This window comes from Balaenoptera musculus, chromosome 3 (assembly GCF_009873245.2).
Source record: "Balaenoptera musculus isolate JJ_BM4_2016_0621 chromosome 3, mBalMus1.pri.v3, whole genome shotgun sequence".
NCBI lineage: Eukaryota > Metazoa > Chordata > Mammalia > Artiodactyla > Balaenopteridae > Balaenoptera > Balaenoptera musculus.
This window is the reverse complement of record NC_045787.1, coordinates 158,011,354-158,036,100: the sequence shown is the minus strand read 5'-3', so window position 1 is coordinate 158,036,100 and position 24,747 is coordinate 158,011,354. Positions and strand designations below refer to the sequence as shown.

The 24,747-nt window shown below is 58.8% G+C and overlaps 1 protein-coding gene and 1 non-coding gene across 10 annotated transcripts in view; both read left to right on the top strand.

Moving 5' to 3' along the window:
- CRTC1 (CREB regulated transcription coactivator 1) overlaps window positions 1-24,747 on the top strand; it is a 73,780-nt gene that overhangs the window by 48,207 nt on the left and 826 nt on the right. For 3 of the 9 annotated variants that reach the window (XM_036847589.1, XM_036847593.1, XM_036847587.1), the window contains 11 exons: window positions 707-844; window positions 1,871-1,932; window positions 3,918-4,012; window positions 6,079-6,164; window positions 9,378-9,418; window positions 9,897-10,117; window positions 14,819-14,952; window positions 16,685-16,996; window positions 19,095-19,199; window positions 22,690-22,776; window positions 23,409-23,589. In XM_036847589.1, the coding sequence (XP_036703484.1) occupies window positions 707-844; window positions 1,871-1,932; window positions 3,918-4,012; window positions 6,079-6,164; window positions 9,378-9,418; window positions 9,897-10,117; window positions 14,819-14,952; window positions 16,685-16,996; window positions 19,095-19,199; window positions 22,690-22,776; window positions 23,409-23,589 (1,462 nt within the window). The remainder of the gene's footprint in view (window positions 1-706; window positions 845-1,870; window positions 1,933-3,917; window positions 4,013-6,078; window positions 6,165-9,377; window positions 9,419-9,896; window positions 10,118-14,818; window positions 14,953-16,684; window positions 16,997-19,094; window positions 19,200-22,689; window positions 22,777-23,408; window positions 23,590-24,747) is intronic. The other 6 variants (XM_036847592.1, XM_036847591.1, XM_036847588.1 and 3 more) reach the window with 5 other exon arrangements.
- Window positions 6,519-6,625, top strand: LOC118893688. The gene has a single exon (XR_005019544.1). It is a non-coding gene; the product is annotated as a U6 spliceosomal RNA (small nuclear RNA).

Below are 24,747 nucleotides of genomic sequence, written 5' to 3'. Positions count from 1 at the left end.
TGGGGGGGCCTCATGCCAGCCCCAGGTGCTGGAAGGGAGCCCCGTCCGGCCAAGCTGTGGGCCAGGGCTCCGGAAAGTGCCTGCACTTGGCTGCTGGTGGTGCTGGGACAAGGCCGTGGGGGAGAGTGCGTGGGGGCCGAGTTTCAATCAGGACCAGCCCCAGGCTCCACGAGGAGCCTCCAGGGAGCCAGCACTTGGCCAGGTGGGCCCCTGACGTCCTGGGCTGGAAGCCCTGGGGCTGTCTCTTGGCAGGCCCCTCCAGGGATGACGTAGGTGGGGAGAGGAGGCCGGCCAGGCCCGGAGAGAGAGGGCGGAGGCCTGTCTGCACCTGGCGAGGCTGGGAGGGGGTGCTCGGGCCGTCTGCACCCCTGGCACCCTGGCCGGCTCCGGGCCCCGAGCTTGCGCCGCTCTGCCTGGCCCGTGCATGCCAGCTGCACTGCACGCCTGCCGCCCCGGCACCTGGAACCCCAGCTCGCCGCCACCCCTACAGTGCTCGGAGGCTGGGGGCAGGGGCCGAGGAGGAAAGGAAGCCCGTCTGGAGTAGCCGAGGGTGCCTCCAGAACTGGGCAGGGGGGTTGTGGAGGGACCCTGAGGTCAGATCCTGGGGGCAGAGCTGGGGTCGGATCTTGGACCACAGCTGGTAACCGTGGTTTGGGTTTCCTCTCTTTTTTTCCATCTCTTCCTCTCCTCCCTCCCCACCCCCCAGACACCCTTCCAGTCCTCAGGCCTGGACACCAGCCGAACTACCCGGCACCATGGGCTAGTGGACAGAGTGTACCGGGAGCGTGGCCGCCTTGGCTCCCCACATCGCCGGCCCCTGTCAGTGGACAAACATGGAAGGCAGATATCCTTTTCCCAGAGGATGGGGGTGGGGGGGGCGGGGACCACTTCATCCAGCTGATGGACCTGATTGCTGCCAGCTCTGTGATAGAATCAGGGCCTCTCCAGTCCTCCAGGGCTACCGGGCCCCACCAAGAGGGGGTGCCATTGCATGGCAACCCTGGAAAACTTCCTGGAGGAGGCAGTGCAAGCTGAGGAGCCTTTAGCCAGGCGGGGGCTAGGGGAGCACAGGGAACAATGACACAGAGGAGGCCACTGGAGCACACAGCCTGAGATGAGAGTTGGGAGGGTACGCTCAGATGCCTGACTGGGCAGTGGGGCCCAGGAAGGCTGTGAGCAGGGCACCCACACGTCAGGGCTATGGTGGTGGACCCCTCTGGGGGCCATATGGAGCCAAGGCAGTGGGGCCAAGGGGGATCTGAGCCAGACACAGATCAGAGGGAGGCTTGATCTGAAGACACAGAATTTGCCTTTGCACCTCTGCCAAGCAGAGAGGTTGTCAGGAATGCCCCCCCCCCCACTGACTTGGCTGCCCCTTGGTACTTAACCAGCCAGGCTCCCCCGCCACTAGGGTCTGAATGGCTGCTCCTGGGAACCCCGGCTCTCTAGAACAGAGAAGTCTGTTCTTTCCTGGTTCTCGTTTCCATGGGCTAGGGGAGCCTGAGCAACTGGGCGCCAGACCAAGCCCTTGGGCCCTGGGAGTCACCCCGTCAGCCCAAAGAGTCAAGACTGGGGTCAGCTGAACTAGACTCCCTGCAGCCCCCCCTGCGGGCCCCCGTTTCATGGCTGAGGCCCCTCTTGGAAGGGGTGCAGCCTGCACGTGCGCTTGCAGGGGGTGAGTGCTGAGTGCTAGGTGGATGGGGCTGCACCCTGGGGGCTGCTCGCAGCCAGGCAGGAAAGGCCCCCGCCCCGAGGCCCCAGCTGTTTGCCGGCTCCCAGCAGCCTGGCTACTCGGGCTGGCCAGCGCAGGGTTCTTGGGGCTCAGGGCAGGGCCTCAGCCGACAGCACCATCCCCTTAACTCATACTCACGCGGACAGCTGCCCATATGGCACCGTGTACCTCTCGCCACCTGCAGACACCAGCTGGAGAAGGTCAGTGACCCAGAGCCAACCCCCAGCCCTCTCATTGGAAACAAAACTATACTTTCATCGTGGCCGTGCTTGGAAAACCAATACGCAGTCACTTAAAAATGACAAAACTTAGAAGCATCCAGAAGTTTCTAGAAATCAGCTCTATCCCTGTAAACAATGAGGTCACAGTTTTGGGGTCTTCCAGGGATTTTTTTTTCCCCTCTATTTATGACTTTTTTTTTTCCTTTTCTTTTTTAAACAAAGTTGGGATTGTAGTGAATATTCAGTGTTGTCACTTGCTTTATTTAATTTAATGCTCTGTTATGATTGTTTCCCACATTCCTGAAAAGCCACAGAAAATTTGATTGGGAAAGTATTATATATTTATTACTAGAAGATTAGGAAAATACATAAATGCATCTAGAAGATGAAAAAAAAAGTCCATAATGCGATCATCTAGGAAGATCTAAGATAACAACAATAATATAGTTAATATAAATACCTACAATAACACAGGTGATAGTTGCACACCAGTGTGAATGTACTTAATGACATAGAAGTGTATACTTAAAAAGACAAATTTTGTATTTATTTTACCACACATACACAAAAAAACATATGTAGGTGACTTCAGTAAACAAAGACCCAAAGTAAGCAAGCTGTTAAAAAAAAACACAGCACAAAATATATCATTCAATTAGGGACTTCCGTAATTAGGGACTTCCCTGGTGGTGCAGTGGTTGAGAATCTGCCTGCCAACGCAGGGGACACGGGTTTGAGCCCTGGTCCGGGAAGATCCCACGTGACGCGGAGCAGCTAAGCCCGTGAGCCACAACTATTGAGCCTGTGCTCTAGAGCCCGTCAGCCACAACTACTGAGCCTGCATGCCACAACTACTGAAGCCCGCGCGCCTAGAGCCCAAGCTCTGCAACAAGAGAAGCCACCGCAGTGAGAAGCCCACGCACCGCAACGAAGAGCAGCCCCCGCTCGCCGCAACTAGAGAAAGCCCACGCGCAGCAACTAAGACCCAACAACGAAGACCCAATGCAGCCAAAAATAAATAAATAAATAAATTTAAAAAATAATGTAATTAAGTGCCCACCAAGCACGTGTTCATATACCAGGTCCTATTTCAACCATCACATACATCAACTGATGTAAGACGCACAGACGTCTGTGGAGTTGGTGCTGTTATCCTCCCCATTTTAGGCATAAGAAAGCACGCAGAGAGGTCAGAACACTTGCTCAGGGACAGACAGCTGGTGGGGAGCCAGGATCCCCCTGCCTCCTCACAGCTCAGCTGGCCCCAGGGTCAGAGACAGCCCGGTCCTCTGCAACCTGCTGTTGTCCTTGAACCAAGTTTCCTCCACGTCACTCTCAGCGTCTGGGACATCCCCGTTGGGTGTGTGTGGCTCTTTCCCCAAATTGGCTATGCAGCTGGACCTGCCCTTTGCGTGTCTGCCCAGCTCCCCATGGCTGCCCCTGGTTTCCTAGGCAGCTGAGGGGTTTTTCTGGGGACCCTCCCTCCAGGCACCTGCAGCTGGGGGCAGATTGTGTTATTGGGGCAGAGAGTGGAGCCTCTCCCAGACTCCTGGGAGCACTGGGCTGGTTGGAGCAAGACCCCCCTTGGCTGTTGGTCACCAGTAGGGGACTCCATGATGGGTTCATACCCCCAAGGCTGGGCCACTGTGGGACTGTCAGGCCCCCTCTCTTCAGGGTTTCAACAGGAAAGCACTACCCTTTCCCTAAAGCCGCGAAGGCCATCGAAGGGGCAGGTATGGGCAGGGGCTGGTTAGGAACGGAGGGACAGCTGTGCTGCAGCCTTTGCAGACGAAAACCACAGTCACTGTTGTGGTTCTTCAGGGTTTTTGCTCAGGTATGCAGCTCACAAAAATGACCCATGACTGCCACCCTGTTCCATCGGGTGGGTCCCAGATAGAGTGGAGCCAGGACTGTCCCTTTGTCCCCTTTGGGGCCAAGGCTCACTGTCTCTCTCCTCTCCCCAGGACCAATTCTGACTCTGCCCTGCACCAGAGCACAATGACGCCCACCCAGCCAGAGCCTTTTACGGGTGGGTCCCAGGACGCACACCAGAAAAAAGGTATCAACAGGGCCCATGGGTGTCTTTCCTGGGGTCAGGCAAGTCCAGTGGGTGACCGCTGTGCTCCCAGAGGTCACAAATATGTAGGTGGACAGACCTGAGAAGGAAGACTCAGCAGGTGCTGTGGGACAAGGGGAGGGGTTCAGGGAAACTTTGAGATGGCGCTATTTGAGTTGGATTTTGAGGAGTGGGTAGAAGTTTTCTAGGCAGAGAAGACAGTCCCTGCAAACTCAGATTGGCTTCTGATTATGGATTCAGGGTATGGCCGTGCAGTCTGGGGGCCTTGCAGATTCTTTCAAATGTTGGGAGCAGCAAGCCCGGGGAAAAGGGGCATTTATCAACTCGTGACCAACAGTCGGAACTAGATGTGCAGCTTCAGGTACCGTTTGATCCAGGGCTTCACACTGGATTGTTTCCCGGCTCTGATGCTCAGAACCTCTTGGTTCACAGGGTCTGTCCTGGCAACAGTGGGTGGAAAAGAGGCTAACTGTTCCCTAACTCTTGTCCAGAGCCTCCTTTCCAACTGGGTCATGCACACACGCCTGCAGCTGGGGCAGATCTGTGCCCAGGCCTCAGTTCCTCCTTGGAGCCAGGTATGGAGGCAGCATCCCTGGGACCTTCCAGGAAGGTACATGGCATCTTAAAAACTGGGGCAGTGTCACCCAGAGAGGGGAGTGTGACGCTGTGAGGCCAGCCCTAGAAACCCATGTGGGCCTGATCTGCTCCAAGACACTGAAACCAGACAGTTAATCATTTACACTGCAGGTCCAAACGTTTACCACTTTTTTGGTAGCATTTCACTGTGCGAGTATGTAAACATACCGGGGAGATTTTGCTGATAGAAGAAGGATGGTCAACCAGAACTTCACCCCTTGGTGGGCAGGGGCTCTCCTCATGTGATCTTTCCAGCTCATTGGGCATCAAAGGCGAGATTGCAGAAGGGAATGTCTCCATAATAAAGGCGAGGGTTCCAAATGCCTAGGCGTGACGAGAATGGACCTGGCACTTCCTTCCTGTTCCTGATGCTGGGGGCAATTCAGAGGGCGCTGTCTATCCTGAGGGGGGTCCTCCAGGAACTTGGGGCTTTGGGAGTGGGTGAGTGGGCTTTGCCCTCCCCAGGGACTCTTTGTGACCGTGAAAGGACCCCTGGCAGCTCAGAGTCCAGTTGGCCTTGGTGGGTGGGGGTGGGGGGACACACATCACCTCTCCCCGTTCCTCTAGGAGGGGCCCAGGCAGTAATGAAGTCTGGTGTTAGCCTGGCTGTCCTCCCATCCCCCAGTCCAGGTTTCCAGAAGGAGGAATTAACCTCGTCCTTCTAATTATGTTCGTAGTGGTGCTATTGCAGGTGAAAAACTGAACCTCCAACAGGCATAAAGAAATTGGATCTCATAAAGAAAGTGTTTATTCTCACCTTAACTGAAAGTTGTAAGGAAAGGGGCCTTCAGGCACAGCTGGTTCCAGGGCCTCGAACGATGCCCATCCAGTCCCTCAGACCTTCTCTCTCCTCCTTTCCTCCTCTGGGACTGCTTGGCATTGCAACTAACTCACGGAGCCGTAGCTACCGTGGTTGGATCGACCTCAGACTACGTTGAGCTACGTGGCTTGGTGCCAAAAGCCCAAGAGGGGCCCGGCCTCTGGGTGCTGACAGCCCAGAGGGGGAGGCAGGTGTCCACAGGGCTGTGGGTGGGCTGCACGGGGTGAGGCGACCAGTCATGGGAGACGAGGAGAGATTCTTGGCTGTTCTCTGCAGCCCGAGGCCCGAGTGGGTCCTGTGAGAGGCAGAGTCGACACACGTCCTTAGCTCCAGAGCTTTCATTTTCATTTCTTTTTAAGTCACAGTTTCTCTTTTTTTTTTTTTTTTAACTTTTCTTTTTCTTTCTTTCTTTTTTTTTTTAACGAAACTCTTTTTTACTTTAGTACAATCCCCAGAAGTTACTGTTGGGGCAGTTACATTCATATCACGGTCGTGACTCTATAGGTCAGGGAAGTGCCCTCCTGGTGCCCCCACGCAGCTGCAAAGATTCCTTTTCTGCTTCTCCTTCTTCTCCAACCCCACCCCACCCCAGTCTTACTATTAACAGTCCCTGGAATGGAGGAGACCACATCAGAGATGGACAAGAACCTTTCCAAGCAAGCATGGGACACCAAGAAGGTAAGAGCCTAAGGGTTTTCGGAAGTGGTTTTCCTTCTTGATCTTTTTTTTTTTTTTTTTTTAATAGCACAACCCACGTGAAGATGGTGGAATAGCACATTGGGGGAGCGTCGCCTTCCCTGAAGTGTGAACCTCATTCAATTTTTTTTTTTGGCTGTGCTGCACAGCATGCGGGATCTTAGTTCCCCAACCCGGGATTGAACCTGGGCCCTTGGCAGTGAGTGCTCGGAGTCCTAAGCACTGGACCACCAGGGAATTGCCTAAACCTCATTCAGTTTTGACCAGTCGCATAAGCCTTGAATACTAATGGCAGGCCTGTTATGCTGGTGAAAACCATGTAAAGAATTAAAATCTATGTTCACTTTGGCAGCATGTATACTAAAATTGGAACAGTGCAGGGAAGATTAACATGGCCCCTGTACAAGGATGACGTGCAGATTCACATAGCGTTCCATATTTTTATGTGTAGTGATGGATGTTAACTATTAACTAGACTTACTGTGGTGATCACTGCAGTATATACAAATATCGGATTATGATGTTGTACACCTGAAACTAATATAATATTATATGCCAATTATACCTCAATGAAAAAAGAAAGAAAGAAATTGAAGCCAGGGAAGTTAAGTGATTTGCCCGAGGCTGTGAAGATACTTAGGGTTTAGAACGTATACCTCCTAATTTTTAGCCTGTGATCGTTCTACTAACCCACAGTATTGGGTAATTATCATCGTTTATCGTCGTTCTTTTTTTTTTTTTTTTTTTTTTTGCACCGCACAGCACGCGGGATCTTATTTCCCTAACCGGGGATTAAAATTGTGCCCCCTGCAGTAGAAGCACGGAATCCGAACCACTGGACCTCCAGGGAATTCCCTGTCGTCATTCTTAAACATAAACTTCCATTCACTTGCACAATAATTGCAGCTTTTATTCGAGTACAGAGTCTGCTTGGAATTCCCAATTGGATTGGGATTTCTGTGTTATTTCCAGGTCCAGAAACAAATTTCTCAAGTTCAGCCTACAAAAATGTGTAGTGATAAGATAGAATTCGTGCCATGAATACAGATTTCAACGAATTTGAATAGAACAAAAATGCATTTAACACTAAAGTGATTTTGAATGTTTTTTTTTTAAAAAATTGAAACCCATTGCCGGTCAAGTTGCGGTGAAGGGGCAGCAACGAGAATTGCTCGTCCCTGTCAGGAACTCGGAGGCAGATGATGAATGAGCAAACAGCACTATGTTCCTCAAAGGCATGTGTTCAGAACGTTTGGAATCAACAGGAAACAACCTGAATGTTCGACAGTAGGGGATTTATAAGGAAATTGTCCTCAGTCCCTCGTGTGGAAAGCTCTGTGTGTATGAGTTGGGATCTTTGAAGGAATTTTAAAGGCATGAGAGACTTGTGATAAAACTGGTATGTGGAAAGAGCAGGATAAAGCTGTTTAGAAAGGCACAAGACATGTAAAGATGCCCACAGATCCCTGGGTGTGCAGGACCTGGCTCTGGGGGAGACCCGAGTGCAGCTCTGAGCAGCACTACTGGCCTTTTAATCGCCATCTGCATGTTCCAGTTTTGCACAAGGAACGCATATGATTTTCAAACGTGGGGGGAAAAACTTAAAAATTCTAACAACCCAAACAAAGTCAAAAAGTAACTGAAACGTCTAGTTGCAGAGAGGTGCGTCAGTAAGGACAGCAGGGTCCCTACACATGCCCAAATGTGGTGCTGCCATAAAGAAAGTGAAGATGGCCAGCGTCGTGACTCTGGGGAGGGGGACGGCCCCAGCATCCTGGGAGTGAGAAGATGGTGGCAGAGCCCAGCATCTTGGCGAGACTTCCTTTAACTGCTGCTCGAAACGATGCATCTGTGAGGATGTCAGTAAAGGAATTCCTGTGGATTCGTTGGGGGTGGGGTGGGGGGTGATGGGTGTATTTCTAATACTGTTTAGAAATCTATTAGGATCCCATAACATTCGTGGAATGCTTTTGAAAAGATTTTTTAGAAAAAGTCATTGTCAAAGTGCTTTGTAAAAAATCTGGTAATGAAGCGAGTGTTTACTCACGGAATTAAGGAGCCTGTGGCCAAGTAGAAACCCGTTCCTCCGGCATTCCCTGCAGGGGCTAAATGCCTGCTGGTCACGTGTCCCCCCCTTAGGCTCCCCAGTCACTGCCAGTCGGGCCTCCCCCACCCCACCGCACTGGGTGTGTGCATGGGAGGCAGGCCTAGCCCACCCCCCCCCCCCCGCCGGTGTGTCCACGCTCCTGTAACGCGTCAGCCAGGAGTGTCTGCCCCAGGGCCCGAGAGGCAGAGAGGAATAAGGGAACATGACACAGCCAAGCCCTCCACTGGCATGCCAGGTTCTGTTCAGTCATGTCTGCTGCCATCGGAAGAGAGTTTCCTCCTTTGTCCTTGAACAGGTCTGGGGACCCTGCCTGGAGCCTGCAGTTCTTGGATGGCGATAGTGTCCCGGGTTCACAGAAGGGGAAACAGGGTTTCTCTGAGACCCTCTCCCCGGGGCTGGTCTCCAGGGCAGCCACGGTCTCTGTCCTTGGGCCGCGTGGGCCAGGGAGCACGTCAGCACCAGGGTCGCCGTGGGAGTCGCAGCTCTGGGGCACCGCACCGCTGGAAGGCGGGTCAGCAGGGGGCGTGGGGAGCACCCTCTGTGTTATTTAGGGCATGCGGTTTGAGCCTCCTCAGGCTTCTCCACGTGGTGTCCTTCCTTGCCATGGACAGAGGCGCACAGAACAGAGGCAGCCCCTGCCACTGGAGCCCTGCCTGCCTTGATTCAGGAGTGACACAGGGTGTTAGCCTGGAGGCCCCTGGGTTTTCAGTGGCCCTGCCCCCCGGCTGGCTGCTAACAGCCATGGTATAGCCCTGGGGGGTTCAGATGTGAAGAGTGGGCAAGCTTCCTCTTCTTCCCCAATGCCTGCTCTCACAGGGGACCACACCACCCCTGGGCTGTGTCCACAGGTAGACAGAGTTGAAGCTGGGAGGGGGCTGTGGAAAGACCATCTCCACACAACTCTTGGTTTTGCCCCTGGGTGTGTCTGGGGCAGGCCCCCCCAATCCCATGGGGCCACGTGTTCTTCATCTGCAGGTAAACTCCATTCTTGTTGAGCATTTCTTAGCCCTGGTGGGGAGAAGCCGTGTTGTGAGGAGGAGCAGCGCACATGAGGAGGCCAGCTCAGCCTCTGCTGTCTTCTCTTTCAGACGGGGTCCAGGCCCAAGTCCTGCGAGGTCCCTGGAATCAAGTAAGTCTCAGCAGGGCCCACCCTGTGTGCCCAAGGCCACCCTGGGCTGCTTGGACGATGCTAGGGCTTCCCCTCCGCTCATGAGGCTACAAATCCTGACAAGAGGGGAACTGTGCCGCTGGCAGCCACCCAGCAAGCCCCACCGCAGGGGGACACTCCTTCCCCTCCTTCCCTGAGATGACAGAGCCCCTGTCCTAGCCCCAGCACACTTACCCCTCAGACACACCCTTTTCCTGGGCAGTGGGAGGACCCTCACCCCGGCCCCCATCCCACAGGGATAGGCTGCTTCCTGAGGTTCCACTGGAGGTGCTGACAGTCGTTTCTCCAGCAGGGCAGTGCCTAGTTATGGGGTGTCATTTTGCGCCTGCGAATTTTTTTGCACCAGCCTTCTCCTGCCCCTGCCACAGCTTTCGTGGGAGAACAGGCCAGCCGCCACCCCGAGAGCTCACCGCCCCCTCTGTCTGGCCTTTCCCCCCAGCATCTTTCCATCTGCCGACCAGGAAAACACTACAGCCCTGATCCCTGCCACCCACAACACGGGGGGCTCCTTGCCTGACCTGACCAACATCCACTTCCCCTCCCCCCTCCCGACCCCGCTGGACCCCGAGGAGCCCACCTTCCCTGCGCTGAGCAGCTCCAGCAGCACCGGCAACCTCGCAGCCAACCTGACACACCTGGGCATCGGCGGTGCCGGCCAGGGTAAGGCCGGGCTGGGTGGCGGGGACACTCCCTTCCCTGACAGAGGTCACTGTCTAGTGAGAATGACAAGTGTGTTTGAATGATGACTTAGCAGGGTCACATCCAAAATGCCAGGCATGGGGGTGGAGCACAGAGTCCACCAGGGGGGTTCAGGGTTGCCAGGCTGACCCAAGGGGAAAGGCATCTGGGCAGAGGGCACAGCCTGGGCAGAGGACCAGGGCTGGGAAAGCTCATGCCCCCAGGGATGGGACCATGGTTCTTAGGGGGGGCTGGGGGCTTCAGAGAGTTCGGGTGGGCCAGGCTTTCCTCATGCCCCTCATCAAGGGACAGGCCTGATCTGTTCCTCTCCCCCACCTCTCCCACTCCCCCCACCCCGACCCCCCAATCCCCCGACCATGGCTGCCTGCTTAGGATGCTCCAGCCCGGCCCCTTCCCCTGAGGGCGTTTCATGGGCCCCTGGCCTGTCCCAGTATCCCCCGGTGCTGCCCCAACCCTGTTCCTCCTCGGGACTTCTGGCAGCACCGTCCTCCTGTGACTCAGGCAGGGACCCTGGAGGTGTCCTCCTCCACTCAGACCCTCTCCCCTGCGTGGCCTCCATCTGCTTGCTCCCCGCCCAGCCCCTGCCTCTTCTCCACCCAGAAGGGCCATCAGCTCATGGCCCTCCTCTGGTCAGGACCTTGCACAGCACCTCAATTTCCTCCCTAGTGAAAGCTTGAGACCCCCAGGGCCCCCTAATTCCTGCTCCCCATGCCGACTCCTCTCCAGCCAACAGGCTTACCGCTGACCACCGTGGGGCCTTTGCACATGCCACCCCACCCACACAGCGCTCCTCCTCCAGGCTCCTCACCCCATTCCCTACACAGACCGCCTCCCCTCCCCTCTGCAGGCCTTCCTGACTCCCTGCCCATGCCCCTGCCCCCTTTCACGCTGGGTTGCTTTTCTGCACTCACCGTGTTGCTGTTGAGTCACTATTTTGCTCTTTCGTCTGTCCTCTGGGCTGGGCCTTGATCTCCCACACCCTTGCTCTGACCCCTCTACCCACGTTGACTGTGGGAGGCATGGGTTTGCGCCCAGGGAGGAGACAGGACGGGCCCCCAACAGCCTGGTGGTGGGACGGGCAGGAGGGGCCGTGGGGACTCACGTGTGTCCCCACATGTCTCCGGACTCGGCGGTCGGTGAGAGCACTGCCTCGCTGTGCCCTCACTGTGTCCTGGAGCCACAGCACAGGTCAGCGCTCACCCCGTCCACAGGCCCACGGCACCTCCGCCCCAAGCATGGTGGGTAGCGCCGCGCAGCGTTTTCTGAGAGAGAATCACACACTCAAATTTGTGTTTGCCACACTTCCTCTGACTGCCCCGGGGAGAAGCTGACTGTGAGGAATGGGCGGCAGCCCCTGGACCAGGGCAGAGCCCCATTGGGAGCTTTGCAGAGAGATTTCAGGGTGAAATTGGCCAGCCTTGGAGCCGGGTTGATTCAGGGAGTGAAGGAGAGCAAGGAGCCCGGAGTCATTCCCGGCTTTGGTGCCGACCGGGCCAGGGCCAGGTGAGGGTTGTTGAGGGTGGTGCAGACGTTCCCTAGGTATTTAGGCGAGGAGATAGAGGCCAGAGTGGTGAAGAGGAGAGTGACATTCTGCCTGATGCCATTCAGGCTGTGTTCTTTTTCCCATGCACCTGGCCCCGTGCCCACTGAGGCTCAGCCATCGGGCAGAGGATACTGGCCCTGGCCGTGTGCACCCCACTCACCCACCCACACCTCCAGGGAAGGCCCAGAAGGCAAAACGAGCAGATTCAGGGGAGCCCCAGATCCGTGGCCCTCCCAAGACACCAGTGGGTGGGCAGCGTCCACAGATGCCTGTGCAAGGCGAGAAATCAGAAGGCCGGCCCTGGGGCTGCTGGCCCTCCAGCAGAGAGTTGCTGTTTCCCGGCCCCCGTTTTTCTCCTCACGCCTTGGCAGCAGCCTCCAGGGCACCACCCCCTCTGCTGGAGGGCCCTTGGCAGCCCCCCAGGGCCCGCCCGGGAGCCTCGCACCTCCAGCCCACGCCGAGTCTAAACAAGTACGGGAAAACACAACACATGTGAAAACCATAGATGCGGGAACGAGTGCAGACCCCGAGCGTGGGGCCCAGACCCCAGCCTGCCTGGCTCAGAGCTTCGGCCCGGTAATGTCTGACATGTGTTCGGTTGTTTGCGAACCTGCCGCTCCAGCAGCTTGCCTGGCAGGGGCCTCACTCTCCGGGCGTGTTTTAAATCAAGCAGAGCCGCTGGCCCCTGGCACACATGGAGATCGCCCCCCCACACCACCCGGCCCACCCTGCAGTCAGGACGTGAGCCGGTGGAGGAGGAAGAGGGAGGCCTCCGCCTCCAGGGAGACAGTGGCCCCTCTCATCTCCTTCCAAGTTTGCCAAAGTCGTTTCCCTGGCTGCGCGCCGGAAGCGGGAAGTGGGCAGGCTGAGGTCCTCCTTCCCTGCACAGCTCCGTGGCCGGCTAGCCCCGTGCACAGGGCTTCCATGCCACTGGGGCGGGCTCCTGCCACCTGGGCTGCCCTCCCCTGGCAGCTCTCCCTGCCCACGCTAGGCTTCCCTTCCAGCTGGCCCCGCTTCTTTTCCTGAAGTTGATCCAGGTTGTCAAAAGGAACTCAACAGCAAGGCATCCCTCAGCCCTCCCGGCCCAACTGGCGTCTCAGGGGGTGGTGGCCGCCCCATGTGAGGCCAGGAGCTCACGTTACAGGCTAGCAGAGGATTAAAAACTCCCTTGTCTTCAGGACAGACGTCAGAGGCGGCAGCCGAAGGGCCAAATCCAGCCCCCCAGTATATTTTGGCTGGCCTACGATTGTGTGTGTGATGCTTTGAATTGACATTCAAATATGCATGTAAAAACCTGGGTTTCCAGCTTCTCTTGAAGAGTCAGGCCCAGCAATGGTGGGTCGAGGTCGTGTGCCTCAAGCTGGGCTAGAGCACTGCAGTTTGCTGCGGGCCCCTCCCGTCCCCGTCGCCCCTCTGTCCCCCTCTCTCTTGGCATCTGCCTCTGCTGCTTACTGAGCCCCGACATCTGCTCCCGACGTGCATGTTGAGCGTTCCTTGGCCCGCCGGACACATGAAGCGTCGGATGCTCAGGGAAGACGAGGGAGCAGTGCAGGGTCCCGACTCCCAGTGTGCTCTCAGCAGGCATCTTCCGACTCCTCCTGACTAGGCCTCTGTCGATGGCTCCCTTGATGTCGCTGTGTTTGCAGCAGCCTGATTCTGGGCCCAAGGTCTGTGCAGAAACTGGCCCCCGGGGGCTCTGCTACAGGAGCTGTCGACGGTGCCAGGCCCCCCCAGCAGTGCTCAGCCGAGTGGAGCTGCCAGGGCATCCGAGGGGAAGTGCAGGCGTGACCGGGCTCGCCTTGCACAGATGACACAGCCCCAGCGAACAGCTGCCTGGGGTGGAGGGAAGGCTGCCCGTCATCTCCCCTCAGTGTATGCTGGGTGCGTTCTTGCCAGCCCTGGAACCGGCCACCTCACCCGCTGGAACCAGGTTGATCTGGTGCCCTCCGCGGGGTGGGCCCAGCTCCCCCGGTGAGTCAGGCACCTTCACCTGGCCTTGACTGCGGGCCAGATTCTCTTCTGAGCCTGCTCACGTCCTCTCAATTCTCCTCACGGTGAACTGGAGAGGACAAAGAAACTGAGTCTGGGGTGATCAGGCCAGGCCCCCAGGGCTCCCTTCCCCCCCAGCATCAGGGGGCCCGTTGCTTCCCTGGCACAGTGCCCCAGGATCATCTGGCAGGCCCCAACACACTGAACTTGACCTCACTTAGCTCCTTCACAGCAGACACATCCAGGGATCAGATTGCTGGGGGAGGGGGCCAGGGTGAGGGAAGGGGTGACTTGGAGCCCCCCCCAGCAAGAACTCCATCAGGAAGAAGATAACTGAGTTTCTTGTTCGGGAATCCTGGTGGGGTTGGTGCTGCAGCATGGGGAGTGCACGAGGTGGGAGGAGAAGGTTGTGGGTGCGTGATGTCGGGGGAAGGGCTGCCAGATACAGAAGTCAGGGGCCAAGGGGAGATCTGGCCAAAGGAGCAGTTATGGGAAGGGGCACGTTCACGGAATGAGGGTGAGGAGAGCGATGAGGCTCAAGAAGAAACTGCAGCATCAGGCAGCACCGATTTGGTTGGAGCTAACCAAAACCCAAGCCACTTTAGGAAAAAAAAAAAGGGGGGGGGACTGTCTCTGAAACCAGGGAAGTGCCAGCGTGCTGGGTCTGGGGCTCAGGTGCTATCTCTGCCCCTCAGCTCCCTTGTGGTTACCAGGATGCCTCCTCACAGAATTCTGGACCTCCCTTCCTGGAGTTCCATCAAAAGCCCCTGGGCAGGGTCTCATTTGGCCAGCCTAGTCACGTGTCCATCTGGGGGCCAATCATGCGGTAGCCCAGAGGTGGGGAAGCGCTGATTGGCAGGACCTGCGGGACACGCCCCTCCTGGAGGGATGGCAGGATCTGTGGGGAGAGTGTTGGTCAGCACTGGAGGTGGGAGCCCATGCAGAGCTGGGGGACCCTGAGGTCAGGGTATCGGGACCTCAGAGGGGACATCCCGGGTTTGGTGATCCGGATGTGCCCACTGGCGTCTGTCCTAACGATTGGACTGTCCTCAGCAATGACCCTGGGTGTGTGAGTGCCCCCTGCCATGATCCCAGTGGCTGGCATCACGCCCACCCTCCCTTCCTTTCAGGGATGAGCACGCCTGGCTCCTCGCCACAGCACCGCCCGGCCGGCGTCAGCCCGCTGTCCCTGAGCACGGAGGCAAGGCGGCAGCAGGCCCAGCAGGTGTCGCCCACTCTCTCCCCACTGTCACCCATCACTCAGGTGCGAGGGCTCAGGGGGGCGGGGGAGGTGGGGCCCTGCTCTGCTTCTCTGGGAGGCCTCATGCTCCTTCCAGGGAGCAGAATCCTGAAAATCTTGCCAACATTTTTTTTGCTTTTTGTTGTCAAATTTTCAAACACATGGGGAATGCAGATATCAGTGGCCTGGATTCCCCTGTGCCCATCATGGCTGTTAGCTTGTGCCCGTGTGACTGGGCATTCTTTATTATGCTGTTCTCTTCTTTAGGATCTAGTTGCAATTTCCCAAAATAAAATGTTTAGAGAAGGTTTTTTTTTTTTTTTTTTTCCCCAATTTACCATGTTTGCTTCGTCTGCTTCTTTGGTAGTTTGTGTGTGTCTAGGAGTTGGTCCGTTTCATCAAAGTTATTCCACGTGCCAGCATACAATTGTTCGTAGTACTCTCATAATCGTTTTTATTTCTGTAAAGTGGTTAGTAATATTGCCCCTTTCGTTTCCGATTTCCATAATTGGAATCTTCTCTTTTTTAGTCAATCCAGGCTCGTAGAACGAGTTAGGAAGTGTTCCCTCCTCTTCTATTTTTTGGAAAAGTTTGAGAAGCCTTGGTATTAATTCTTCTTTGAACATTTGGTAGAATTCAGTGAAGGTGCTGCGGTCTTGGCGGATCTTCACTGGAAAGTTTTTGGCGGCTGATACCAACGCCTTACTCGATATCGGTCCTACTCAGACGTCCTTTTCCTTCTTGGGTCCGTTTCGGTAGTTTGTGTGTTCTGAGGAATTTGTCCATTTTGTCTGCTTTTCAGTCCCTGATAGATAATATTGTTTCTTTGGCTTTTAACATGACCTCGATGGTCTTATCCACCCACAACGAAATTAACAGTAGTTCTTCTATACCTTCCACTGCACGGCCTGGTCTCGGCTCCCCACCGTGTCTCTGTCTCTTGTACAGTTCTTGTTCAGATTAGGATCCAAACAGAGCCATGCGTGGCTCCTAGCGGCTGTGTCTTCTTCAGTCTCTTCATCCGTGACCCCAGCCTCTTCTTCCCTCCCCGCCACGCCCCACCCCTGAGGCCTGCCTTCCCTTTCCGGAAACTCCTTTCCGGCGTTCTGCTAAGTGTTTACATCCTGTAGCTCCTGGGCACATCCAGCCTCCCTCAGAGGGCAGGAGCCCTTGCCTGCCTGCCTGCCTGAGGAACTGTCCGCGCAGACTCGTGAGCCTGGAAAACTTGCCTCTGGTTATTTTCCTCTTTCCAACTCCAAGAGGGGCCTGAGCTGGTCATTGCCGAGTGACCACACAGGGACCTCCGTCAGCCCCAGCGTTTCCAGCCTCCCCTTGGTGCCCAGGCTGCAGGGTGGCGGGAGGGGGTTCCTTCTCCCCGGCAGGACCCCACAGGGGCTAGGTGCTGGCTCCCCGCTGGGCTGCCAGAGTGTGGTGCCCACAGTGGGGAAACTCCAGCTCAGAGAGGCGGGGGATGGGGGTGGAGCATCCTGAGTCTCTGCAAGTGTGGAAGGGTGTGCAGTGAGAAAGGCTCACTGGGGGCAGGCCTACTGAGCTGCGGCCCAGTCCTCCGTGGGCCTTGGGGGAAGCCCGCTTCGCTTCCCTGGTCCAGGGTCTGGACATCCCTCTGTTCATCTCTCACTTCAGTGTCAATCACGCCAGGCCGTGGGGGTCCCCTGGGGGCCAGGTGCTCACAGCCCGCCCGGCCCACTCCTTTGAGCATGTGTCCCACCCACCTGATGCCCTCCTCTCCCTTCAGGCCGTGGCCATGGACGCCCTGTCTCTGGAGCAGCAGCTGCCCTACGCCTTCTTCACCCAGGCGGGCTCTCAGCAGCCGCCGCCGCCTCAGCCTCAGCCCCCGCCCCCGCCGCCGCCTGCGTCCCAGCAGCAGCCACCCCCGCCGCCCCCGCAGGTGCCTGTCGGCCTCCCCCAGGGCGGCTCCCTGATGCCGAGCGCCAGCCTGACTCGGGGGCCCCAACTGCCCCCGCTTGCGGTCACGGTACCGTCCTCTCTCCCCCAGTCCCCCCCAGAGAACTCGGGCCAGCCGCCAATGGGGATCGACACTGCCTCGGTAAGCCCGGGGCGGGGCCTGACGGGGGTGGGGGTGGGGCTTGTGCAGGAGGAGCCCAGGGGCTGTGGGAGACCCCCATCGGACCTGCAGGAGGAGTGTCAGGGTGCCTGGCTTTACGTGCAGCCACCTTGAGGCTCCACTTTGAGGCCAACTTGGCCAGGGGTTGGGGCTGAGGCAAACGCTGCCTGGGGCTGGGAGCTCAGTGGGGGATTCTCCCTGGAATCCTCAAGCCAAGTTTGTCACCCTGGTATAGATGGGGAAACTGAGGCACAAGCAGGGGTCAGGTGCCCCAGACTTCACCCAGGACGGGCCACCCCACGTCTGGCTGCCAAGCCCTCCCCCATGGCCCCGGTTGCCCCGCTCAGCCCTTCCCACCCAAGACAGGGCTTCCTCGGAGGCAGGGAGAACACGGAGCTCTCAGGGCCTAGGGAATGGACTTCTGAGAGCCAGAGGGATGGAGCTGAACTTGGAGGAGAAGAAGGGATGAAGCCAATTCTGTGGTTCATACAGCACAGTGCCCTGGGCCGGGGGCCTGCAGCTCAGACCATGGGACCCCTTGCCTGGGGCCAGGCTTGGGGTAACAAGTGCTAGGTTTTGACCCCTGCACCCCAAACCTTCCTGCCTGTTCAGACTTTCACCCAGGTTGCCCTGATGGGAAGGGAGTGGTCACAGCTACCTTTGGCCACATCCAGAGGAACAGGGACCCACGTTTGGGGCCCAGCCAGCCCTCCCCACTCACTTGGCCCATGGCTGCCAGCCCCAGGATAAATGTCATCAGAACATCATGTGTTCTGCGAAGAACAGGCCCCCCCCGAGCTGGCCAGGGTGGGCAGGTGACGCAACAGGTAGAAACCCACATTTCCAGGCTGCTCTGATCCCTCAGAGGGCAGACCTCAGGGGTCCCCTTGGATGGGACTGCACCCAAGCCTTGCCTTGGGCAGAAACAGCAGGTATGGGGGTGGCTCTGACAGTGGGGCTGCCTGGGGCACCCAGTTCCATGACACCCTGCCATGGCGGTGCCTTGCTGTGGAGCTGGGGGGACATTGGAGACATGGGCTATCCAGGCCAGGCTCTCGGGTCAGGGTGCTGTTGTCAGGCAACCCCCTCCCCTTCCGTGGGAGTGGTGGCTCCGCGGGGCTCGGGTTCCAGTGGCCTCCTCTGTGAATTTCTGTAGATCCACCCAAGCGAGGAGAATGTCCCTCTGGTCATTTTCCTCTTTCCAACCCAAAGAAGGCCTGAGCTGGTCATTGCCAAGTGACCACGCTGGTGTCTCTGACACCCACACCCTGCTGCACGAGCCCTCTGCCCCATCTGGGCTCAACCGCCATCCCAAACTGCTCAGAACAGGCCGCTGAGGCAATGAAGGAGACATAGCACTTAGGGAGCCCTGGGCCGGCCGGCTGGGTCTCATTGAACAAGCTCAGAGAGGTCAGGCAGCTTGCCCAGAGGCACACAGCAGGGGCTCACTGGGTAGGACCAGAGCAGGGTCTAAATCCAGATCCTGGCCTAGCCCGTCCTGCCCCCCAGGAGTCTGATAAGAAGCCAAGACCCTTTGTCATTCGAGTGAGGAGGTGGCCGTCCTTGGAAGTCTGTGGACAGCATAACCCCGCGGACTTGTCCCAAGCAATACCAGTGATAGTGACTGCCCAGCGCCAGGAGCCCTGCAGTGTGCCCCAGACGGCCTTGGCTGTTAGCCCGAGGGCATCTGACTGGCCCTGGGCCTTCCCTGCCCGTGCGGGTGTGCGTGTTCACACGTGTGCAGCTGTGTGCACACGTATGTGGGTGTGGTGTGCATTCGTGTGAGTGCTCTAAAACCTGCTGAGTAGAGGCTGATCCCTCCGCCCCTCCCCAGCCCCCCAGGGCGATTCTGTGAGGCTGGTTTCCAGGCTCTCTGACCGAATGCCCCCACCCCTCCCAGAGGTGGGTTTGGAGGTAGGGCCCCTTGAGGCCCTGGGCTCAGGTGCCCTCCTGCAGGTGCCCTGGGTATTCAGCTCACCTGAGGGATGGGGCCCCTGCTGGGGGTGTCAGCAGCTAACAGCTAGTCCCGGGAAGCCAGGCCTGGGGCCCCGCGAGCATCCTGACCTGTCTGTCGTCACAGGCGCCGGCTCTGCAGCAGTACCGTACTAGCGCCGGCTCCCCAGCCAACCAGTCTCCCACCTCGCCCGTCTCCAATCAAGGCTTCTCCCCCGGGAGCTCCCCACAAGTAAGGGACGCCGCCTCCCCTCCCCGGCCTCCCCCACTCCAGCCTAGCTGGCACCCCCCCCCACGTGTCCCCCATCTACCTGTCTGTCCACCATCTGTGCCTCCCGTCTCACTCCACCCCATCTTGTTCACTCCATCGGGGTGGGGACCGGTGAGGGGCGGCCACCCTGGGCAGTGGCCAAGGAGAAGGCACCCCCTCCCGGAGCTGTCACACTCCCTCAGCGCCTCTGTGGTCCACGCCAAGCCCCAAGTGGGGTTGGCGGGCCCCCCATTCACATCGGCGATGTTGGTGTCGGCTTCGCCCCAGCTCCGCACCCCGTGGCTGGGATGCCGAGCCCAGTGTGTGGCTCAGAGCAGGCATCGAGCGGCCCGTGCCCCCGTCCCCACCCATGTCTGCCCGCCCTGAGGCCTCCTGCTTCCAGGCTTCTGGAGGTGGAGGCGTGCTCCCCCTGCGTCAGGGGGCAGCTGAGGTGACGGCCAGCCTGTGATGGGGGCTCTGACTCTTCAGCCCCCTCCGCCCCTTAGGATGGCGTGTCTCTCGCCTTCAGACCCCCAGCACAGGAAGCAGCCCATCCAGTGTCCTCGTCCTCTTCCCACAGTTGAGGAGACTGAGGCTTGCCCCAGGCAACAGGCAGGGCTAGATCATGTCTATCAGACTCAGGTTTTCCCTCCATACCAGGCACCACGGGACCCCGATCTCTGACACAGACACACACACACACCCCTTCCAGGTTCCTCAGAATCCCTCTTGGCTCTGCTCCACCCATGGCTGCATTCTGTCCGGAACCTTCCATCAGAGGAGAAGGGGTTCCTGCAAAACTGACGTCCAGGCCCCAGACTTCTCGCTGTAGCAGCAGAGCCTCCCCAGGACCCCACCACCCCATCCCCAGAATGTCACCAAGCTGAGAAACCTCAGGAGCTACTGCAGTGCCCAAGACCGGGAAGTCTCCTTCTCAGCCAAGGGAAGATAGGGCCTTACTTCCCGGGTAGAGCAGAGGGAGGAGAGCTGTTCCTCCAGGCAGGACGTGGGCTCCTTTGTCCCCGGCGACATGCCCCGCTGTCCGTCTCCCAGGCTCGCAGCCACGCACCCCGAGCCAGGCCCTGTATGTCAGGACAGTAGGCCTAGCCCTCAGGGGACCTGAGGCTGTTCTCATGGCTCACTGATACACGAGGGGCTCTCCCAGGGCGCTCCCTCCACCACCCACGGCAGCCAGGGGTCCCGCTGGGACTGTCGGCGTGCAGCCCCCCACTCTGCAGAAGTCAGGGAAGGTGCAGTGAGCTCGGGGCCAGCCGGGGGTCAGCCTGGTGTCTGCATGCTCTCCGTCCATCCCTGTTGGCTCTGAGCTCTCGCGTCTGGTCTCGTCACGTGGTGCCGAGGGGACGCGGGAGTGGGAGAAGTTGGTCCAGGCAGGGGAAGCAATAGGGGGCGCCTGCCCACGGTGGGCAGCCCTGCCTGGGGCTGGTGTACGTGAGGCAGGACAGGAATTTAAGGGTGGAGCAGATAGCTCTCAGGAGAGGTTCGCCTGAACCAAAGTGGGCCATTCTGAGCGGAAAGCGTGTTGCTGTCTCATCAAGCCCGTGTCTGTGTGTTGGTTTGTCCGTCCGTCAACTGGGCACTGGCCAGGGAGGCAGGCTGCTCACTCAGATGTGAGGACGGGGCCGGCAGGCTGTCTGGCCCCAACCAGGGGCTCGCTTGGGGGCAAACCATGGTTTCCCACTACAGCTGGATCTCTGGGGACACATTCATCAGCCCATGGGCCTGGGTCACCCCACGCCTCCCCGGCCCAGCCAGCATCTCCCCTGGACACACGAGGCAGCCGCCTTGCCCCACTTGGCCTCAAGCGGATGTCGTGTGTGTCCAGCTGCACCCTGAACCTTAGGCAGTTGGAATTGGCTCCTTTGTGCTGCCCCCTCCCGCCCCAGCCCTTCCATTCTGGGCAGACCTTTCTGGCAAACCCTCATGGTAGCTTCACAAGAGAAACCATATCTGGGGTCTCCTGTGTGTGCCAGGCCTCTCTGGGGCCAAGGCCATGGGGACAGGGTCAGGTGCCCCAGAACAGCCTGCCCCCGGCCTCAGTGAAGGCCATCATCTGCCTCCTTCACAGGTAAACCCAGCAACCTCACAGCCCCCTTTTCCAAACCTGAAGCTGGCGATTTTTAGGGCAAATGTGGCCTTTTTGCCACATTGTGTTTTTTCCTTCTTACTCCTTCCACATTTTTAACTCTTTCCTGGTGTTTGAATGGAATGTCCATCCCCAGGAGCCACCGCACCGTCCGGAGTGGCTGTCCCTTTCTACGGTCAGTCCACTGAACACCCAGAGTGGCTGGGGGCTTCGTGGCCAACTCCTCTCTGGGATGGAGGCCTGAGAGTCAAGCTTTGGCAGTTGTCAGAGAACACGGGGACCTTTCTAGAATAGAGCGCTCAAAGGGGGGAGGTCCAGGGCCTGTGGTCCGTGAAGACTCTGACCTGGAAACGGCCGCAGGGGAGCGACTTCTGCAGGCCACCCTGTTCTACAGAGGAGGAAACAGGCCAGAGCTCCCAGCCTCGGGGAAGCCGAGGGCCCTGGGCGGGGCATCTGTTTCCCCAGGTCTGTTGCCTCCGGTGTGACCTGGCCACACACACGGCCATCCCTTTCCTCCCTTCCACATCCCGCCAGACTCTGTCCTGCCATCTCCCTGGCAGCATCTCAAGAATGGGCAGGAGCTCCACACTCCTATTCTTGGCATCTCCACCGCCTCAGAGGATCCCCAGCCCCCTGCTCCTCTCCCAGGGGCAGCCCCCGTCCCTCTGCCCCAACTGGCATTGGGCAAACAGGAGTGGGGCTGCCTGCCATCGCCCAGGCCCCAGGGCCTCGCGGGCAGGCAGGCAGCCACGGCTGGACAGGTGGGCAGGGGCTTTCCGTGTACCTGTCCCGTGCTCGCTCTGTGCACCCTTCCTGCCCACGTGTGTGTGGCCTGCTGCCTGTCCCGCGTCTCCCGTGTCTGACAAGGTACGCATCCCACCCTGAACACCCAGAGCGTGTCCCGCCTTGCCCCACTCACACACTTTCCTCTGGGGCCTGTCAGGTGGGGTTCCCGGTCCCTGTGGCCCCTCGTCTTCCATCTGATGACAGCGGGTTCACCCACACCTGAGCTTAAGGAGAGGAGATGGGATGGCACTTTGGGGGAAGTTGGGCGGCAGAGGCCCCCCTCCCCCAGGAGCAGGCGGTGGAAAGGAGCCATCATCCCGAGATTAGGGGTGCACCCCTCCACCCCAGCGGGTGTGGGCTCTCCCAGGAGCCCTGAGATAGACGTCATCAGCCTCTCACGTCCTGAGCATCTTCCAGGAAGTTCCAGAGGCCTCCCTCCTCTCCCAGCCCAGGCCGGTGGTGAGGTCCTGGGAGAAGGGTATGGGTGCAGCCAGCCGTGGGAGCACCCCCCACCCCATAGCAGCCGCACCCCCTGCCTGGTTTGGGAACCCTGACGACAGTGGGCCTCTCTTCTGTCTGCAGCACTCTTCCACCCTGGGCGGCGTGTTTGGGGACTCATTCTATGAGCAGCAGATGGCGGCCAGGCAGGCCAATGCTCTGTCCCACCAGGTGAGCGGGCGCCCACCGCAGATGCTCGCCAGACCCGGCCCGCTCCTCTGCATGAGCTTCTCAGCCTCTCCAGTCTCCAGGCTGCAGAGGCCCAGGCCCTGGAGGGGGTGGCTTGGCTTGGCCTCTCCTGGCGTTTGCACCCTGCCCGCAGAAAGAGGCCGCCAGCGGAGGGGGAGGAAGGGTGGGCGGTGAACGCTGGTGGGGACGGGCAGTGGCTGTTACAGCGGTGCCTCGGTGTGGGCCGTGCACGTGGGTTTGCCGGGAGGTTGCAGTGGCAGTGCGTGAAGGCCGGGACTGGGGGCGTGTGGGCACGGGAAGGGTTGGCTGCTGCCTGGAGCTGTTCACTCACTCATCCATCCATCCATCCATCCATCCATCCATCCATCCATCCATCCAGCAAGCTCTGAGGGGGCCATGTGCCGGCAGGCCCAGGCAGGTTCGGAGACGGGGAGACCCCAAGGCAGAGGGACTCATGCTTGGCAGCGCCAAGTGTACCTTGGCACGGGTGCTGGGCGTCCGGTAGGGGAGGAGGTGCTGGCGGTCGCAGGCAGGCCGGCCAGCCAACCACGGCCGCAGTCCCAGGGCGGCCAGCTCGGGGGGCTGGCCTCACACCTGTATGCTTCCTCTCCCAGCTGGAGCAGTTCAACATGATAGAGAATGCCATCAGCTCCAGCAGCCTGTACAGCCCGGGCTCGACACTCAACTACTCCCAGGCGGCCATGATGGGCCTCACGGGCAGCCACGGGAGCCTGCCGGACACACAGCCGCTCAGCTTCCCCAGCCACAGCAGCATACCCAATATCATCCTCACAGGTGAGAGGCCGCGGGAGATGGAGTCCCCGCCCTGCAGGGTGAGGCACGACGGGGCCCAGGTGTCCCTGCCCACGGAGGCCAGAACCCGCCAACCTCGACTCACCGCTGGGCTTACAGGACACAGGCTGGGGGGACGCACACTGGACCCTGGACCAGGTGTCCGGTGTCCCAGGCTCAAGAGTGAGAACAGGGTGAAACCAGTCCCTCAGCCCTTCACCTCCTGCCCGGTCCCCTGAACCCCAGTAGCTGAGCGTGCCGGGGATGCACGTGACTGTGGGGCGGGCCCTGCCTGCTGGGGCTTGTCCCGTGCAGCTGACAGACACGTAAGAGCTCGCGCATGCTGCATCGGGCCTCCCCGAGCGGCCTGAGCACAGTGCCCAGGCACCCAGGCTTGCGCACGCGCATGTTGAGTGAGTCTTCTCCCAGCAGAGCTCAGACCCTGCAGTCCCCCACCCCCACCCCTCGTCATGCCCCTGAAGGTTCTAGGTTTTATCAAAGAAGGAGGCGGTTTCCTCATAAGCCAGGGCTGTCGTGGAATTGAGGGTGAGACCCTCTCAGCAGTCCCCACTGACATCTCTAGGATGGAAGGGGTTCCTGCCCAGAGCTCCCCACGGCTGGAGTGCAGACCCAGTGCCTCCTCCCCGCCCCAAGGGTCTGCAGGAGATGCTCTGAGTGCAGAAGCCTAGGCCTTGGAGGTTGTGTGAGAAGGATCAGGCCTCTGTGATTGTCCAACGGCCCAGAAAGAACAAAACTTTCATATCCGTTTCCCAGATTGGGAAACTGAGGCCCAGGGTCTCACCACAAGTAGAGGAAGGAGCCCAGGTGTGAACCTGGGTCTCTGCAGGGAAACCCGGGCTTCCCTCCAACCCACAGGGAGGCCCCTGATGCACACGGAGCAGACTGCCTGGCAGAACCTGGCAGAGCCTGAGAGCCCCCTGCTCCCTCCACGTCACACTGAAGTCTGTGTCGCAGCCCTCATCCCAGGGCTTTCCGGCCTTGGTACCCCGACATCTGGGTCGGGACCGTCCCGTGTGCTGTGGGGTGTTGAGCAGCATCCCTGGCCTCCACCCACCTGATACCAGTAGCATTCCCTCCAGTCGTGACAACTAAAAATGTCCCCAGACATCGCAAATGTCCTCTGGGGGACAGACCGCTCAG